The sequence below is a fragment of the Schistocerca nitens genome, chromosome 1, assembly GCF_023898315.1.
Source record: "Schistocerca nitens isolate TAMUIC-IGC-003100 chromosome 1, iqSchNite1.1, whole genome shotgun sequence".
Lineage (NCBI taxonomy): Eukaryota > Metazoa > Arthropoda > Insecta > Orthoptera > Acrididae > Schistocerca > Schistocerca nitens.
The window spans coordinates 539901783-539921256 of record NC_064614.1 but is presented as its reverse complement, the minus strand read 5'-3'; the positions used below and the strand labels follow the sequence as shown (position 1 = coordinate 539921256).

The 19474-nt window shown below is 37.9% G+C and overlaps 1 protein-coding gene across 6 annotated transcripts in view; it reads right to left on the bottom strand.

Annotated features, from left to right (window-relative positions):
* The window catches only part of LOC126253797 (ATP-binding cassette sub-family C member 5-like), a 546227-nt gene that overhangs the window by 192180 nt on the left and 334573 nt on the right, over nt 1-19474 (bottom strand). For all 6 annotated transcript variants that reach the window (XM_049955254.1, XM_049955255.1, XM_049955256.1 and 3 more), the window contains 2 exons: nt 8495-8644; nt 8181-8307 (listed from right to left, as the gene is read on the bottom strand). In XM_049955254.1, coding sequence (XP_049811211.1) covers nt 8181-8307; nt 8495-8644 — 277 coding nt within the window. The remainder of the gene's footprint in view (nt 1-8180; nt 8308-8494; nt 8645-19474) is intronic.

The window sequence follows — 19474 nt, the reverse complement described above, 5'->3', positions numbered from 1 at the left end:
AAGACCAGGAGGCACGGTCTACCCAATCCCAATCTTCTCTTGTTAAGGAGGCTGCCATGTACAGATGAATGTGTAACAGCTCCCTGGCCATAACATCTAACCTGTGGCGCAAATCTCGAATCCTCTCTCTCACCAGTGCCATGCTGGCTCTGCGTTTTATCTTGTTCGCCGCTCTGGAGTTGATGTGATGTCTAATTCTGGCAAATACTGGTACCACATCTCCATCTCGACACCTCAGCAAAAAACTGAGAGAACTCAGCATCTTCCCTTTCTTCTGCCGAAGCTTGTCCAGCTTCTTGATATTCTGATACATCTCCTCCCCGTAGAGACTTTTGATGTAACTCTTCAGGCTTTCCCGGCGATCTAATGACATCTTGGGTTGTCGGGTGTTCTGCCGGATATCAGCGTCGTACTTGCACGATATTTCGGTCACGTAGCTCGTAACCTTCATCAGGTGCGACCTGAGACTGCTCCTCGAGTGGACCTGGTCCAGTATTTATGCCTATGGCCTTCCCCCTCCACCAACGGCTGCAGGCGCTTCCTCTGTGGTCCGCGCCCATTCCCTGCGACCTGCTGGAGCGCGGCTGCTCCGTTTTCGGTCCGCTGCGGTTCTACGTGTTCCCTCTGCGGTCCGCGCCCACCAAACCCGCTCCTGGGGGTTTCATCTACGGTCTGGGGTACCAAGCGTTCCCCCTGCGGTCCGCGCCCGCTCACCACGACCTGTTGGAGCGTTGCCGCTCTGTTTTTCGTCCGCTGCGGCTCTAGATGTCCCCTCTGCGGTCCGCGCCCACCGGTCCCACTTCTGGGCGTTCCATCTTCGGTCTGGTGCGCCTGGCAGTCCGTCAGGGGCTCGTTTTCCATCTCCATGTCTCTGGTTCTCCTGTTTGTGTAGTGTTGCAGCTGGCCCCGTTGTTCCTTTAACAATTCCAGAGCCGGATCCCATGCTCTGCTTAGTTGGTACCCTGTGTCACGGTTCATAAGATCGTCAGCCATTTTAATTTCTATCGATTCTCTTATAATACTGTCCCAAAATCTGGGTGTTTGTGCTAGAATCTTGGTATCCTCATACTTCATGGCATGATCTAGTTCTAGACAGTGTTCAGCAATGGCTGACTTAGTCACCTGTCTTAATCTAGTGTGCCTCTGATGTTCTTTGCACCTGATCTCCACAGTTCTGGTCGTCTGGCCAATGTAGGACATGCCACATTGACAAGGTATATTGTAAATCCCTGGTTTTCGTAATCTACTTTGAGCCACATAATCTACTTTCTAATAGTCAATTTGGCTTCTGCAAGAGAAGAAATACTACTACTGCTGTTCTCTCAACTGATTTAAAAAATTACTGACCAGTTTCAGTAGTTCATATTTTCTCCAAAGTATTTGAATCTCTTATTTATCACCAACTAAATAACTACTTTGAGTCACATAATCTACTTTCTAATACTCAATTTGGCTTCTGCAAGGGAAGAAATACTACTACTGCTGTTCTCTCAACTGTGAATGAAGTAATAATAGCTTTTGAGAATAAAAATAAAGCTTCACTTCTTTTGCGTAATTTAAGCAAGGTATTTGAGTGTATTTCTGAGGATATCTTACTTGCTAAAATCAAATTCTATGGTGTACAAGACTCAGTATTGGCAGTAATTGTATCATACCTAAACAACAAGAAACAGTTTGTCTCTGTTAGCAATACACACTCACAGCTGCAAGAAGTTAAGTCATGGGTCCCACAAGGTTTTGTCCTTAGGTCCTTCTTTTTTTATAATTGCAGACAATGATTAACCACACAATGTCCCCAACTACATTATTTGTTATGCAGATGACACAACTTTGCTAGCTCAACATCAGAACACATTAGCTCTGCAAGGTATTATGCAAGATGGCATGGAAGCAGCACTAAATTGGTTCTCATCAAACACAGTGCTTTGCAACCCAGATTTAAAAAAAACCACACCTGCACAAATTTGTGTTGAGTTACTTATTGAATGTGGAAACTGAGAGGCTCAGTAACAAAATAATATTTAAGAGTTATTTATTTTTCACTCTTTCAGTCACATAGGGTACGGACTGTCAATATGAGGATATTCTTCTCACATCAGTGAAATTCTAAAAATTCAGAAGAAGGTGGTATGGACAATGAGCAATGCTGGTAGATTTGAGCACTCCTGGTCACTATTCATACATCTCAAAATATTAACAGTCATTATTTCTACATATACTTCTCAGCATTGTATGTGAAAAACAGCACAGCGGGTTTCAAAATGAGGGAAAATATTCACCACCATAACATTAGATGCAAAATAAAATTATATATAAAAAGCCACATGCTGGTAAGATCACAGCACCCCTATTTAATCAACAGCTTAAGAATATTTAATAAACTTTCATTTTCTGCTCAGGCAGCTCCCGTAACTAATTCAGAAGCAAGTTGTTAAGCTGTCTACTTTTTAATCCTTTTTATGATAAAACTGAATTTATGAATATAAAATAAATTGACATTAATTTTTAAGACTTTCATTATGAGATGTCAATGACTGTATTTATTTACTATTTTACAGTTTACCCTCTTATTTATAGGTTCTATTTGGAATATGTTAATGCTCATTCAGTTTTAAGGTACTATTGAAGGAAAATGTAATATGATATAAATGTAGGATATCTATTCCACATCAGGTGGACAATGGTAAATTAAGAATCTCAGTGTGGTTTATTAACCTTCTTTCTTACATCATTGTCCTGAATCATGTAACCTTTCCCTTTTTTGTTTTTATACATGAATATACCTATAGTGAGATCTTGGGCTCGAAAGATTATATTTTTTCCTAAGCTTCTTTGTCATAGTGGTCCAGAGGGCAAGCATTTACAATGTGTAAAGGGATCACAAGTGATTACTGGATAGTTACATATTTTGACAACAGTGAGACATGAGTGTCCAACTGAGACTAGGAGTGGCAACCTGAGCAGTAGGAGGGCTGTAGCATGGCTGCATGAGGTTGTCAGTGGCGAGCTGAGTCACCTCACACTGGCCATGGAGCCAGAGGCCAAGTGGTGCTGTCAGATTTGGTGTGACCAGAAGTTCCATGGTATTGGTCATATGAGTACATTATTTGGTATTATATGAAATGTTTGACTTGAGTGTTTCTATCGAGGGAACCATATATGGTATAGAGAAGCATAACATATCATTTTAAAGAGCACACTGTTCTGACCATTTCATTCTGACAGAACACTTGTATCAGATTCATTATGATGAAAAAATGTATGGACAAATATTGTAAAATTACTAACCACTCAACCATGGGTGATACAGTAATGATCAAGGTACCATTTTAAAGGGCTTGGCTTGAGCATCTGCTAATATACCCACTTTTACCAGTTACATCATAATTTGCAGATAAAATAAGTTTCCTATAAATGTGCTAAAATCCTGTTTCCTTCAGCAAAGATGGAAGATACACAAAACAGCAAGGTGGCATCTGTTAGGATACTGCCATATACACTACATATATTTGTATGTTCTATGTTTTACATGATTTATTACATTATCTCCAGCCAGTTAATGTTTTAGTTATTAAAACTTCCTGTAATTTAACATAACACAAAAACTGATGGCACCAGCAGAAAAGGATGTAATTTTCCATTAGAATGATGTGTAACTTTGTTAGTTATTAATAAATTTTAAGCATTGTTAATAATTTAGTGAAGGTGTGCAATCATGCTAATCATATTTTTGTGCCTAAACTATTGAGCATACAACAACTTGCTACATTTAAAATTAACCTGGATGAAAACATGCATCCTCCTGTTTAACTACATATTAGCTAGCAGTAAGAATACTGAAATTGTAACTTTGTACTGGAGTTAACTGTGAGTCTAAGGTTTTGGAAAGTTTGGCCTAATGGTATATGATGGCCATCCTGATACTAGACGAGAGACTCAGTTTTAGACCACACTAGAAGGATGACTTACATTACTCTGCATAATGAACCAGCCACATGGTTTGGTAATAACTTATAATTATTTGCTTGTGTGCTTTCTGCATTTTAATAAATTTTGTTATTGAGTCACAGTTAGGACACTAGTATTTTTTAATGGTTTTCCATTCACTGATGATTTTTTGAGTGTTACAAAAAGTTGGAACATATCCAGTTTTGAATGTTGGATGAACACTTGCAACTTTGCCACAGTCACAACTTGTATTTGTCTGCTGCTGGTGGATCATTTGTGATTTGTAATTATTGTTTTTATTTTTTTAATTTATTGCTCTGTGGGACCAAATTAAGGAGAAGTCTCCATGGTCATGGAACGAGTCAATACATTAAATTATAACACGATAATAGAAACAGATAAAATGAAATATAAGAAACATATTCAGGTGACAATTCGTAAGTTTAAATAAAGAAAATCAACACTGTAACACTGGAATTTGCTTAATTTTTCAGCTCTTCCAGGAGCTCCTCGACAGAATAGAAGGAGTGAGCCATGAGGAAACTCTTCAGTTTGGACTTTAAAGTGTTTGGGTTACTGCTAAGATTTTTGAGTTCTTGTGGTAGCTTATTGAAAATGGATGCAGCAGAATACTGCACTCCTTTCTCCTGTTCTAGGCACAGTGAGGTCTTATGTTTAGTTCTCTAATGCAGTGACCATTTGGGACTCATATTTATTTTCAATCTGCGAAACAGTATTTTATTTTGGGCATCATAAGTCAGAATATAGAAAATTGGCACTGTTATCTACAATCTATAAGGTTTCATGTAGCAGTTACAAACTTCACTATTTTGTTTTAAGCACAGTTAGTGTAGGACATTGCTGTCAGTACCAGTTAGGCTCTCAATAAGCACTAATAAAAAGCAGTTATGGAATCTGCTTAAATAAACTTTCAGTTTAATTAAAACATTCAGCCCAGCTACAATAATTTATAGTCACTAGCCATTTCATTCTTGACTGATTGCATATTTTAGTGAAACTGAGTGCAGTTCATTTATTAATTGTGCAGAAAGCAACAGGTGCAACCAAGCCACAGAAACCATAGAGCCCTTCAGAGTAGTGTTGTTACATTCCGATCCAGCCATACATCAGAGGGCAATTTATGTACAATATTGACCTTAGGGTGTTAGCTTCAAAAATTATAGCTCCATAATGTATTTCTGTTTATTTACTATTTGGAGGGGGGATTGGGGGGGGGGGGGAGCTGGGAGGGAGAATGTAAATTAAACAATGAAAACTCTTAGTTCTAATGAATGTAAGGGATGAGAAGATATTGTTCATGCAGTTTCTTTCCTAAACTGTAACTGTAATAAGAAAAGAAAAGTGTACAGTCACAGAGGAAAGTAGATACAAATAGTTCCACTACTACTGTGCAAACGTTAATGAACACTTATCTGTTCAAAAGTGAAATGTACAACTACTAAGAGAAACAGTAAAAATCTATAGAACCTGGAATAGAAAGAGGTTGATGCAGATACACAAAAAAGTGAGATCATTATATACAAACTTCCCTGAGGAAATAAAGGCTGAAAATTGTCACCTGATGTTGGCCTAAGAAGCTGAAAGACAATTCATGTTAAAATAAATAATATTTACAGAACACTGGGAAAGTGTTTCCTTTTTAACACTATTGTCATGTTTCATCAAATGCCAATGGAGAACTCAGTTAATGTCATAGTAGTTAAAAATTACATATTTTGGGTAGTGTGATACGAATGTGCCAAAAAATAATAAATAAATTTCTTTTCTTAGCGTAAAGGTACTGTGGTAGTAAATGATTACAGGTGCTGACATACTTGTAAAATAACTCATTGATTATGATAAATGCCATTGTCTTCAAAGTAATTAAAGATTTTGAATGATATGTATTAGTTATTTATAGGGGTGGCACATATGAGGAAACAATAATTTTGCAGAATTAAACTAGCATGTGATTTGAAAATGCTTGTTCAAAGAATATAAGGGCTATAGACAAAGGAATACGGGATGGGCAGATAGAGGTGATTATATTTCTGTTTGTCTGTATACTGAAAGTACCGGTATGTATGCGGGTTTCAGAAAATAGTGTAATAGTCACTAGGATGTGGTGGGGGCTCTGTCTGTGGCAATAACAAACATTCAATCATACAGAGTCAAAGGAGTCATCAGGAGAACTAAGTAATTTTAAAAAATCTTGTAAAAGGCAAATTTACATGTTAAAACATTCTTTTAACTAATCGATGTCCTAGAATTTTTAGAAGACAAAGGATTTGAAAACAACTTGCAAGATTTTATGTAACTGAAATAAACTAGAATAAGCACAGTCAGGTTCAAGTTAGATGATACATCAAAGAAGCAACGACAATTATGTGGTTGTAGAATAAGAAAATTATTGCAAGAAATAGAAAGAACTGTATTATAAGTAGAAGGAAGTTATTTGTAGGGTATGTGATTGTTTGACATGTAGATAGGTTACATCCACTGTGACAAGAAAAGAGTCAGGATTAAGGAACTGTTGAAAAGCTGTGGAAGAATTGGAAATTATTTTGGATAGAAGAAGGGAGACTGGTCATTTGGTTGAAGATACTGGTCAATCTGGGTAAGAGATATTTCAGTGGGAGTGAAGTAACCTGTCACTAATTGGGAGACAATTGGAGTAGGGTTTGTGGAGTTTTGGAAGCAGATACAAGGCAAATGTGCCCAGCATTTCTATGATGAGGAGGCAGATGGGTTCAAGTGTCAGATTTTGGGATGGGCTTAATTTTCTAATGAGCCCTGTTAGTCTTATGGAATCAGATAAATGTGGGAAGATTACTACAGGAAGTTGAGAATGTGTTGAACTCATTAGGAGCAATCAAAATGTTAAGTTTGGCATAGGTTTACTGCATCATAAACAGATTTTTGTTTCCACAGCTATGATTTTGGACCTACTAGGAAAGTTTTTGGGGAAATAAAATAGAGCCAGTTTTGAGGTCAGGAATTCTGAAAGGTTACATGGAAAGGATGGGGGAAGGATTAATTGTATGACAATTAAAACAGTTTCAGAGAAATTTCTAAATGTGATTTGTGTAGCAGTGGTCAGAAGCAAGGGTGGGGAAGGAAAGTTTTCTCTAGTGGTAATGAGTAACAGAATGGAGATTCTTGAGAAGATCAATAGGTTAAACACCAATTTGCAGTTGAAGGTGGGAGAGTATTAAAACTTCTCGGTACATTAGGCCTTTGAAGATAACCTGATGATATTGTTAAGAGATGGAGGGTGAAAGAAGTTTCTGGGAATGTAGAGTTCAGGAAGGCAGGGTCTGGGAGCTACGAGGGTTTGGTACAAGAGGCAATTAAATGAAGTAAGAGTTTGAATGGTGTTGAAGGTTAGCAACATATGTAACAAGAGAGGATAAAGTTTATGAGAAAGGATGTCTTCCACCAAAGATAATAATGTTCATTGAATAATTTTATTCATACAAAAGTGACACTTCAAATATGACTTCAAATTAAACAGGTATACAGGGTGTAAATGATAATTATTTACAACATAACACAGGGGTGTAAGGGAACTGAAGATGAGCTATTTGATGTAGTAGATGACCTGTGGTCTGTCAAACCAGGAAACAAGCTTAAATTGGTCTATAAATGCCACCTAAGTTGCAGAGCATGCATGCCACATGCCACACAAAAATTTCAACATTTGGTCACATTCTTACACTTCTGGCTGAGTCAGCCATTTCATTAAGATTATTAATTTAAACTTTCCTGTAACAGTAATGAAAGAAAAAAAGACTCTGTAAACTTTATGCAAAAACTAATTACATTTACAATTCAGTCTTAATATAATCCTTACAAGCACACTAGTTTTGTAGTAAGAGGACCAGACCAAAAAAAAAATCCTTGATTTTTTGCTGTTAAAATCTAGAAAATTTTGAGATACAATTTAAGAATTTGAATTTTGCATTTTGTAAGTGCAAGAGCAAACGATTTGTAATACTCAAGGATGATTGTAGCTAAAATCTCATGTGGCTTGCATATGCTGTACCTTACGGGGCTTCTGTAGGCCAATTTGAGACTGTATCCTAGCTTGATAGAGCACAAGTGTCCTATATCAAATAGTATGTCTCAATTTAACATATACTATTATAGTACACTGTAAACAATTACAGTTTACACAATGTACATAATTAAAATATGGCTTCAAATTAAAGGGGTGTGTATAATTACAGTACCTGCACTTGATGAGTCACAAGCAGCACAGTTTTGTCTTTAAGGGCAGTAAGAATACATTTCTCAAAAATATGAGCACCAACATGAGCGTCAACAGCACTCAGTGGATCATCCAAAAAGTATATGTCTCTAAATGGGCCAAAGAAAGAAGTCTGTGTGGGTCATATTATCTCAAGGGTGTAAACTATGATTTAATATTTTTTGCAAAGGATTTTTAATTATTATAAATTTTCAAAACCAACTGATTACTTTAGCATTAGCTAACTGTAATGGAATTTGACACACTTCATCATTTAAATCATGGTATTAGACTTACCTGTTGGAGTACAATGCCCTTGCTAAAGCCACCCTCTGTTTCTGTCCACCAGAGAGATTTATGCCTCTTTCTCCAATTTCAGTTTCATCTGCTCCTGGCAGTAGTTTAATGTCTTCCACTAGTGCACAGCTATAAACAGCTTCATAGTACCTGGGGAATTGTCTCTCTGATATTACGAAATCAATGGAATGAAAAGAAATATTACTATATAAGGCCTCATTATCACTGACAAGCTAATCACTACTAAAGAGACATAAATAGGTAACATCAATTACTTTCACCAACATACATCTATGAAGTACTTATACTTTTCTTTAACTTTGTTTATGAGAATTACTCTTGTGTGAAAGTGCACACACACACACACACACACACACACACACACACACACACACACACACACACACACACAAATAAAGCAAAAATACAATTTAAAGACCTGAAATCACTGCAGAGTTCATGACTGTTTGTCAGAATAAAAATATAACTTTTAATTATTTGTGTTTAAAATTCTGTGTGTGTGTCTGAAGAGTGAGAGAGAGAGGGGCGGGAGGGGGAGGAGGAGGAGCATGTGTAGAATTCAGGCTGAATCCCTGGTCTTGTCACACAGATTCCTTGGCGAAAGGATTGTAATGGTGAGCACTCAGCCCTGTGAAAATTATTTATGACATACATGCAGAAGAAGTAGTAGAAGCACTAGTACCAAAATCTGACAAAAAACTGCCAAACGACAATGTGTTAGCTACTTGCCCTTCCAGCACTGCATTTCAGTGACACCTTAGGCAAAAAAGGCAATGGTCAGTAGAAGCATCACATAGGGTCCTGAGCCTCATCACTGTGTTTTTTTTTGTTCTGAGTTATGTAATTTGTCAGTAGCTGTTTGAAGTACATTAAAAGATGAGTGCTCATTTCTGAGGAATATTATTTCTACCCTATATTTAACTGTGACCAGTGGTCTGTTACTTATCTCAACTTACTTTCTTGATTGTTGAGTTACATGAACATTGTGTTGCTTCTACAATTTCTGCCTTAAAGTACCACAGACATCACACTCAGTTTGAGGCTAAGACACCCATGGATCAAATGACTTCTTCTGCTGCTCTTGTTGCAAATAATTGTAAAGATAGTTTTGACATTACAAGGGCATTAAGGCAACACTCCAATCTCTGAATCTACAAAGTTTAAGCCCCACTAGAAACAATGGACTCATGTAAAAAAGGCTGCAGAGGAGATGTAGCCACAGAATTTATCAAACAATTTATTACTTAATTGTTTACTATCATCAAAAAATATTTTGATTACAAAGCATAGCTTTAAATTATAACTTGTTTTTAGATAACAAATTACATGAAGTTACAAAAATGATAACAAAAAAACATATTTCATCCATTGATAAAAGAAAATTGTCAGTTTTCAGCCATGCTGGTATCTTTATTATCACACATACTAAACAGCATCATTTGTGCTCTACTATTAACTGAAGTGGGTGCACTGTCAAGCTGTTCCAGTCACAACAAATGGTATGGGATGGTACATAAATAATGAGGTTGTATAAAGCAAGGAACAAATGTAATGTGGCACTGTACTCTGTAGAATATAGCAGGGTAACACTTTGTTTGCAAGGTCATATTTTTCACATAGTCACTTGGCCCAACATTAGGCTACTGTGTGATAGGAGTTTCACCTTCCGTTAAGATTTCCATTGTTTGCATGCCAGCAAAGGACCAATAGGATTGATGACAGAACAAGAACATGCAGCCATGAGGCATCTACTGTTCCATACCTGTGACCAAAAGTACTAGATCAGTGCCTCTAGTAATTGGTGGCTGGTTCACTGTAAGCATTCATATTCAGCAACAAATTCGACAAATCACCAAGTCAACTGAAATGAGAATTTATTTTTATAAAATAATGCATCATAAATACAGAATGAAGGGAAGAGGTATTGCTAGCAGACTGCAGTAGACGGATATCTCTAGATAGCTTATCCAGGGAATGCACTGGTCTGAATTTAAGTTTCAGTATATCATTCTGTTTTAACCCATGATCAAGTTTCATGCCCAGAATGATTCTGTTACAGCTGACCATGGCAACAGAAGCATGCAATCTTACATAAGCTTTGTACTGTTATGCAGCACATGTATGACACTAAACTCAAATATTCACAAAACTATGTATTATAAACACAAGAATTATACTCCAAAGAAGAAAGAAGTTGCCTCTAGTACCAAATTGTTTTGTTTACGATGTACTTCATCTTTGAGCTTAGTGATTTAATTTCACAGTATTTATTTATTTTTGAATATGTACTCCAAGGATATACATGGTAATTTTCTTGTTTTAGAAGTGGAAATTGTTGGAACTTCACATGTATTTAATTAAACGTCAGCATCTATAACATGCATCCGAATTATGGTCAACAGGAAATGCTATTGCAGTATTGTTAGAAGCCGCATAACAAAATATTAATACACTCTAAAATAAATACTAAGTAACATTACAAATGTGAAACTAAATAAATTGTGCAGAAATAACATAAATACATTAATGGAAAAATCAAACAATGGAAAATCCCAGAGGAATAATGACAATACTATGAAAAGGATAGTTGTTGCTCACCATATAGCAGAGACGCTGAGTTGCAACCAAACGAAAGCATTGGTAAGTTGATAGAGACAATAACAAACACAAACACACACACAAATTTCAAGCTTTCGCAACCCACGGTTGCTTCATCAGAAAAGAGGGAAGGAGAGGGAAAGACGAAAGGATGATGATTTTAAGGGAGAGGGTAAGGAGTCATTCCAATCCTGGGAGCGGAAAGACTTACCTTAGGGGGAAAAAGGGACAGGTATACACTCGCACACACACACATATCAATCCGCACATATACACACACAAGCAGACATATGTAAAGGCCATACATATGTCTGGCCATACGGGTTTGCTGTCGGGTGACGTCATCGACCACCGCCGATATTTTGACAGGAGCACACCCTGCCATTTTCAAGGCACAACTGCAAGGAGGAAGCAATGTGCAAGGGAATTTAATACCTCGGTTCACAGAGGAGAAACAAGGAAGATACCATGCACAGAACAAGTAACCGCAGAGTCAACACACAACCAAAGATAACCAACATCAGAAATATCGATAGTGACTATTAATCACCAGGTGAGGTAGCACTAATTCTGTCCCTTTGTTTTTTGATGAGAGACAGAGCTGGATTCCTAGCAGCATTTAAATAAAATCCACCATCTCTGTTTATAAGGTTGCTTGATAGTTTGATTTCAACAGCTTTCTTAATAACACTATCCCAATAGCTGGATGTGCAAGCTAGAATCTCTGTGTTGTTGTATTCCATAGGATGACCGGTGCCCAGGCAATGTTCTGCAATAGCAGATTTTCTCGGCTGTTGTAAGCGTATGTGACGCTTATGTTCAATACACCGGTCTTCCACAGTCCTGATTGTCTGACCAATATATGACATGCCACAACTGCAAGGAATATGATAGACACCAGCCATACGCAAACCAAGATCATCTTTTACGGACACCAAAAGGGCTTTAATCTTAGAAGGTGGTCAAAAAACACATTTCACATCATATTTCCGCAAAATACGGGCAATCCTGGAGGAAATGCTTCCTGCGTAAGGCAAAAAGGCCATCTCAGCTGTTTAGCTAAAAGAATTTCATATGGCTTTGTATGGAATGTATTATATTTCAGGCTAAAACATATAAAAATAAATCACTTCATTTTCTTTGTTACAATTGATATGTACTAACTCTGTATGAACAGTTAAAATTACTTTTCTTTTAGAAACATTTGATATTACAAAATATCTGGCACACTTAAAATTCCTATTATTAATTGCACAATCAGACGATATTTATTAAATTTATTTCTGGATTCATTTATAAAATAATGATGTAACTAGGTGAAGATTCTTCTTTTGTCAAGAAAGTTTTAAATTCTTTGGAATATTGTTACTACAGCAGAATAAGGTAGTAGTGGTCACGCCTTGGACAAGATCAGACATGTTTTTAATTTTGGCAATAACAATGAAATTTTTGATTTAAAAGTGGAGACTGTAAAGATGGTTCAATATAGAAAAATGTGACATAATGAAAAAATTACAGAAACAGAAATTATGAAGCAGGTTTACTTCAGAATTATGTCATTTGGAACCTACAATGTCAAAAATTTCAGCATCAAGAATCAACACCTAGAGTTGATGGACTGGAGCCAACTATGAGAAAATAAGGTAAGTAAAAAGTTTATTTGTAAATCTTACTCCTCTCAAAGCTTATTAAAAGAGTTAGATATTTTGAAGAGTGAAAATCAATGGGTGATGTGAGGGAGGGTAAGATTACATGGTCCAGGGTGGTCCAGCAGTTTCTTCACTACAGTTTGTCAGAGACCATGCAGACAGATAGCTTGTTGGTTGTCATGCCCACATAGAATGCGGCACAATGGTTGCAGGTTAATTTGAAGGTCACATGACTGGTTTCACATATAGCCCTGCCTTTGACAAAATAGGTGATGTTTGTGACTGGACTGGAGTAGGTCGTAGTGGGAAGATGTATGGGAAAGGTCTTGCATCTAGGTCTACTACATGGATGTGAGCCATGAGGCAAGGGGTTGAGAGCAGGGGTTGTGTAGGGATGGACAAGGATATTGTGTAGGTTCGGTGGGCAGCAGAATAACACTGCGGGAGAGGTGGCTGGAGAGATACGGCATGGGAGATCTGTTTTTGTACAAGGCTGGAAAGGCCTCAGTGAGACCACTAATATATTTTGAGAGGGACTGCTTATCACTACAGATGTGATGGCCATGGGTGGCTATGCTGTACGGAAGGAATGGGTGGCAGCTGTTGAAGTGGGGTCTTGCTACACGTTGGTGGGTTTCATATGGAAGGATGTACTAATGCAGCCATCTTTGAGGTGGAGGTCAACATAGAGGAAGGTGCCTTGTTGAGTTGAGGAGGACCAGGTGAAGTAAATAGGGGGAAAGACGTTGAGGGGGGGAATGTGGATAGGATGTCCTCAGCCTCGATACAGATCATGAAGATGTCATCAGTGTATTTTAAACAGGTGAGGGGTTTGGGTTTCTGTATGGTTAGAAAGGATTCCTCTAGATGGACCATTAATAGGTTGGCATAGGATGATGCCATGTGGGTGCACATAGCATACCCCGGATTTGTTTGTAGGTGATGCCTTCAAAGCAGAAGTAAGTATTAGTGAGGATTCATGGTGACAACGAAAGAGGCTATATGTTTGAAATCCATCAGGCATTGGGAAAGGTAGTGTTCAATAGAGGCAAGGCCATAGGCATTAGGGATGTTAGTGCAAAGAGAGGTAGCATTAACAGCAATGAGCAGGGCACCATGTGGTAAGGAACAGGAACTGTGGAGAGTAGATGGAGGAAATGGTTACTATCTTTCATATGGGAGGGTAGGTTGCAGGTAATAGGCTGAAGGTGTTTGTCTATGAAAGCAAATATTCTCTCAGTGGGGACACAACAATTGGTCACAATGGGGCATCTTGGGTGGTTAGGTTTACGGACTTTAAGAAGTATGTAGAAGGTAGGAGTGTGGGAGTGGTAGGGGTGAGGAGGGAGATGGACTCTGGGAAGAGATTGTGGAATGGGCCTAAGGATTTGAGGAGAGACTGGAGATCCTGCTGGATTTCTGGGATGGGGTCACTTTGGCAGGGAGGGTTTGTAGGTGGATAAATCTGACAGCTGGTGCAGTCCTTCCACCGGGTTACTCTTGGAGTTCAAAACAACTGTGGTGGAGCCTTTGTCAGCAGGTATGATTATTTATACGGGTGGGATCAGTTTCTTGGTGGTGGATTGTAGTTCTTTCTGCGAATGTAAGGTTAGTGTGCATGTTGAGGGATTTGGGGAACGATGCCAAGGCAAGGTCTGAGGTTAGGAAACTCTGGAAAGTTAACAGGGAGTGACTGGGGTGGGAGGGGGGGAGGGAGGAGGGGCAGTGGGGGTGTATCACGGTAGGATAGAGGAGTGAACTGAGTCAGTCAGAGTTTAACATTGGTCTGTGGCTGTGGTGAAAAAGTGTTTCCACTGTAGGGGCTGGGAGAAGGGGAGAAGGTCATTAACAACTCCTGTATGATTGAATTTGGGAGTGGGGCAAAAACTTAGGCCTTTGGAAAGATCTGATACTTCTGTGGGACTAAGGCTTTTGGAGGAAAGGTTCGTGACGGTGTTTCGGGTCAGTTTAGATTCTGTATGGTGGTAGGAAGGAGTTTTTTAGGGTTTGGTAAATGTAGTAGGTCTGTGAGACAGGGAATTATCAGCTATGAAGGCATGTGGGGCACGTTCGGAGGTTGTTGTAGAGGTGGTGGATAGTGGCAGTTCAGGATGGGAGTAGGAAATAAGCTGGCTGTAAAGTTATTTGAGGTGGCGTTGTGCATGCTGTTCTAGTTCCTGGAGGGCAAGATTTTCAAAGTGTGATATGGGATCCAGGAATTTGGGATTGCATAGCAGGAGAATTTTACAGATGGAGAGACATGTTGCATGGAGGTTTTGGCCTGACTGACATGGTTTTGCAGGACTTTTGGTGAGCGTTAATAACTGCAGAATCTGAACAAATGGAGGTCATTGTGGAAGGAGGGGTTGCAGCTGAAGATGGGTAATTTAATGGTGAGGCCATGAGCCTAGCGACCACACAGGAACAGTATGTGGGACTGGGTTCTGGCTAGGGATAAGGAAACTCTTCTGTATTGATGCAGAGAGAAGGAGTAAGAAATCATGGCGCAGGATAAAAACGCATAAAAACACGTAAATAAAGTAGGAATACATCCAAAAACATTCACAAAAGTATACCAAAAAATGTGGGAAAATTCATGAAAGGATGAAACGAATGAAATATGGGGAAACAAGATGAAATCCGAGGGAGTAGGCCAATAGCAAAAGGCAAAAACCAACTGAAATCGATGTGAAAACACTATGAGATCAAAGAAAAAACAAATAAAAAGATTGTAATGTGGGTTGCAGATCTGTGAGTGGATAAGTGTGAAGAAGGGGGACGGTAGATGTGACTCAATTACATGAAGTTAGAACGGGCTAGAATAGAGAGGAGAAGAAGTGGAGTGGTGAGGAGGGGTGGTAGGGTGAGATACAAGTTTGTGTGGCACAGGAAGAAAGTGAAAATATATGAGAGTGACACAGGAAGAGTGATCAATCTGAGCATCTAGGATTAATGATATCAGTGGGAGTAAATGTGGAAGATGAACTGGACCACCCAGTTGTTGAGCACGCTGCACAACACAATGTCCTTCTCACCAACACCAGCTTTTCTAAACTGCATGGATGGCAACTATTCCTACAATATAACCACCATTTCCATAACCCTCCTATCCTCAACTATCGTTAGTCATTGCTGGTATCCACCTATCCCCTTCCCTGTTCCCTTTCCAGCATTACACAGGCCTCTATTCCACCAAAGCACCCTCAGTCTTTTTACTTCTCTCCTTTTCCACTGTCACCCCCTCCTCCTCCCCCCTCCAGCCCCTGCTCTACATCCAACCTCCAAACTGCACCTAGCTGCTCTATCCTCTCCCAACCTCGTCACTGTATGTTCCCACAAGCAGCCTTTACCAGTCCCCAGCCATACTCTACTATCCATTCCCCTCCTTGCCCCAGCCTCCTCCTTACCTCCACCACCCAGATGCTTCTCACATCATGGTCTGCTGCTCGCAGTCTAGCCAGAGATGGTGGTTACGTGTGTGTGTGTTTTGTCTATTCTGATGAAGGCCAGTTTGGCCAAAAGCTTTGTTTAACAGTTTTTTTTTTGTGCCTATCTGCGACTCAGCATCTCCATTATATGGTGAGTAGCACTATTCTTTCCATATTGTTATCAAATACATTAATGGCATAGACACATCAGCATAATCCTTGAAAAATAGTGACTTTATATACACAGTGCTAATGGTAACAGTTCAGACAAGAGTTGCTTATGATAATACATTATCTAGATAATTCACCTTTCAAACTCATTAAATGAATAGAAAGAATAATAAAAATAAATTTTAAGAAGATTCGGTTTAGACAAGAAAATGGAATTTTGATTTCTTAGGCTTTTGAGCACTACTAGGAGCAATAAAGATTTTGGTACCAGCTTACATTGCACCATTTTGCAACAGTGACAGTTTTTTACTATGCTGACAGACTGGTCTCTAACCTAGCTCAAGGCCTAACACATCAGCTATTATGTTTAAAGGACCCCTGAAACTTGCAAATGGCACTAAATTTAATAGTTGAGTGATTACAAAGCTATTACAGAAGTAATGGCTAATTAGAAGTTTAGTTATAGTGCATCTGTAGCTCTAGAAGTGTTAGCAAAAATGTTTATAACAATGAAGATAAAACATATCAAAGTGGAGTCAATCCACCTATTGTCGACCTACTGGTCTTAAATAACTATTTTTCCCTGATCTTTGATCTAAATCTATTTATACACACCATGGTGGAGGCAGCGTGTGCCTAAAAATGCCAAAATACAGCTCATACAATGTTTCAAATAATTTTCTTGTGCGTGTAATAGTTTACAATGTGCTGATTATTATGGTACATTTAGTTTTCATTAAAAATGTAATAAGTACAAGAAATTAGTAATCAAAATCATTGCAACAGCATGTTATATGAATATTAGTTAGAACTAATCAGTAGTTTTGAGAGGATTGATGCCACTCACTAGGGAGTCCAGATTTCATTCTTTCCAGTCATGACATTCATTTTCCCAGGAACTATTTAACTTGAAAGGTATTACGGGTAAGTTACACCCAAATTTACTTTTAAAATTTGTGCCCTTATTCTTGTTTACTTCCAGGATTTGACATTATAGTTTTATTGCACTATTCTTTCTGAACCAAATATTATTATTCATTTACGCCCCTAATTAAGAATTTGCATAAATTAACAAAATTGTGAATACAAAAATTTTATATGTAAAATGATAACCTAATGTCAATGTAAACAGTGTGCTAATCAGATAGTACTACAAACTTTTATACTTTAGCAACCACCTACCTATCTTTTAGTTAAAGCAAATCATTATTGGAACTTACAGGTTATCCCCATTACTAAATGTTTACCTTCCAGTTTTATAAACTGAAATATATTTAGTGCGATAAAAAAAAGTCAGTACAACATTCTGTAAATACTAACTGTCCAACCCCTCAGCCAACAATCCTGAACCCATGTACCGCAATCACCATGTCACTCATGTACTCTATGTTTGCAATCACTGTGATGACAACTTGTAGTGACTTGGGCTTTTCTTTCACCGAGTTCACACCCAGAAAAGAATCTGTTACCATCCCTATGTTTGTTAGTGTAATATTATGTACACTCTGTATTTTTAGTGAGCCCATGCCCAGTAAGTTCATGGTCAACATCTATATCAGAATCAGAATCAAAATTTTGCTGTCTCATAACATACATGTCAAATCATTGATTTATTGTACAGGAGACTCGTCCGGCTCATAATTATAATACATTGTATATGGCATACTAGAACTACAAAGTATCTTAGTATATATACTATTAATTTTTATCCTGCTCAAATGGTAAGATCATTATTAAAAATTCACCAGTAGAGTAATAGCATTTTTGTACGAGAAAGCTATATCATTTTCTTTTTACTGAATCTGTTTCAATCTTTGAAAATTTGTTCTTTTTTTACTTATTGTATATTTTCATCCCCATATATTATGGCATCTGTGCGAAAAGATTGACTCTACGTGTAGGAAGCATAAACTTTCTTTGTTTCTGCTTACAAACCCATGCCAGAAGTTATTTGGAGCAAACAATTCTGGATTATTATTTGTGAAAAGAATTGTTTTCTATAAATACAGTGAGGGAACACTTAGTTTGTTTAGGTCTCTTAACAATGGCTAACAAGATTCTCTTCACTTTGTACTACTCATGTTCCTTATATCCTTTTTTTGTAAAGTTAATATTTCTGTCAAATTGCTAACATTTTCCCAAAAGACAATGCTGTATCTCGCTATTGCCTCAAAGCAGCTGTGGTACACCACCTTTTTCAATCTATGGCAGTGACATTGGCTAAGATTGAAATAGCAAATGCTAGGCTGTTCAGTTTATTTTTTAAATGGTCTATATGTGAGGACTATGACAGATTTCTGTCCAACTGCATTCCTAAGAGTTTAACACATTCTGCTTCATTTAGTTCCAGACTTCCTTGTGTAATTTCAATATCATTTATTTTTGACTGTTTCATCTTAAATTGTATAACCTGTGTTTTTGAAATATTTAGTTTTAGGCTGTTCAGATGGAACCACACATCTAGATTTTCTGGAGTTTTTATGACTCTTTTGGCAATTTCTTCTGCCTTTTTATTTGCTATCAGTACTGATGTGTCTTCAGCTAATAAAATTGAATGACTTATATTTATGAGTAAGTCATTTATGTAAGAAAGAAAAAGTATAGGGCCTAGAATTGATACTTGTGGTACCCCTTGTGAGGTAGTTCTCCATTTTGAGGAGTATTTTCCTTTGTCTGAATTTATGACTACCCTTAGCTGTCTCTTTGTCAAATATGACTTACACCATTGTAAGTCACTGTCTGCAATTCCATAGTTTTGCATTTTATATACACTGAACCACCAAAGAAACTGGTATAGGTATGTGTATGCAAATAGAGAGATATGTAAAGAGGCAGAATATGGTGCTATTGTCAGCAGCACCTATATAAGAGAACAAGTAACTGATGCAGTTGTTAGTTCGGTTACTGCTGCTACAGTGGCAGCATATTAAGATTTAAGTGAGTATGAACTTGGTGTTATAATTGGCACACGAGTGGTGGGACATAGCATCTCTGAAGTAGTGATAAAGTTGGAATTTTCCTGTACGTCCATTCCACAAATGTGGCATGAATATTGGAATCTGGTAAAATATCAAATCTCCTACATTGCTGCGGCCAGAAAAAGATTCTATAAG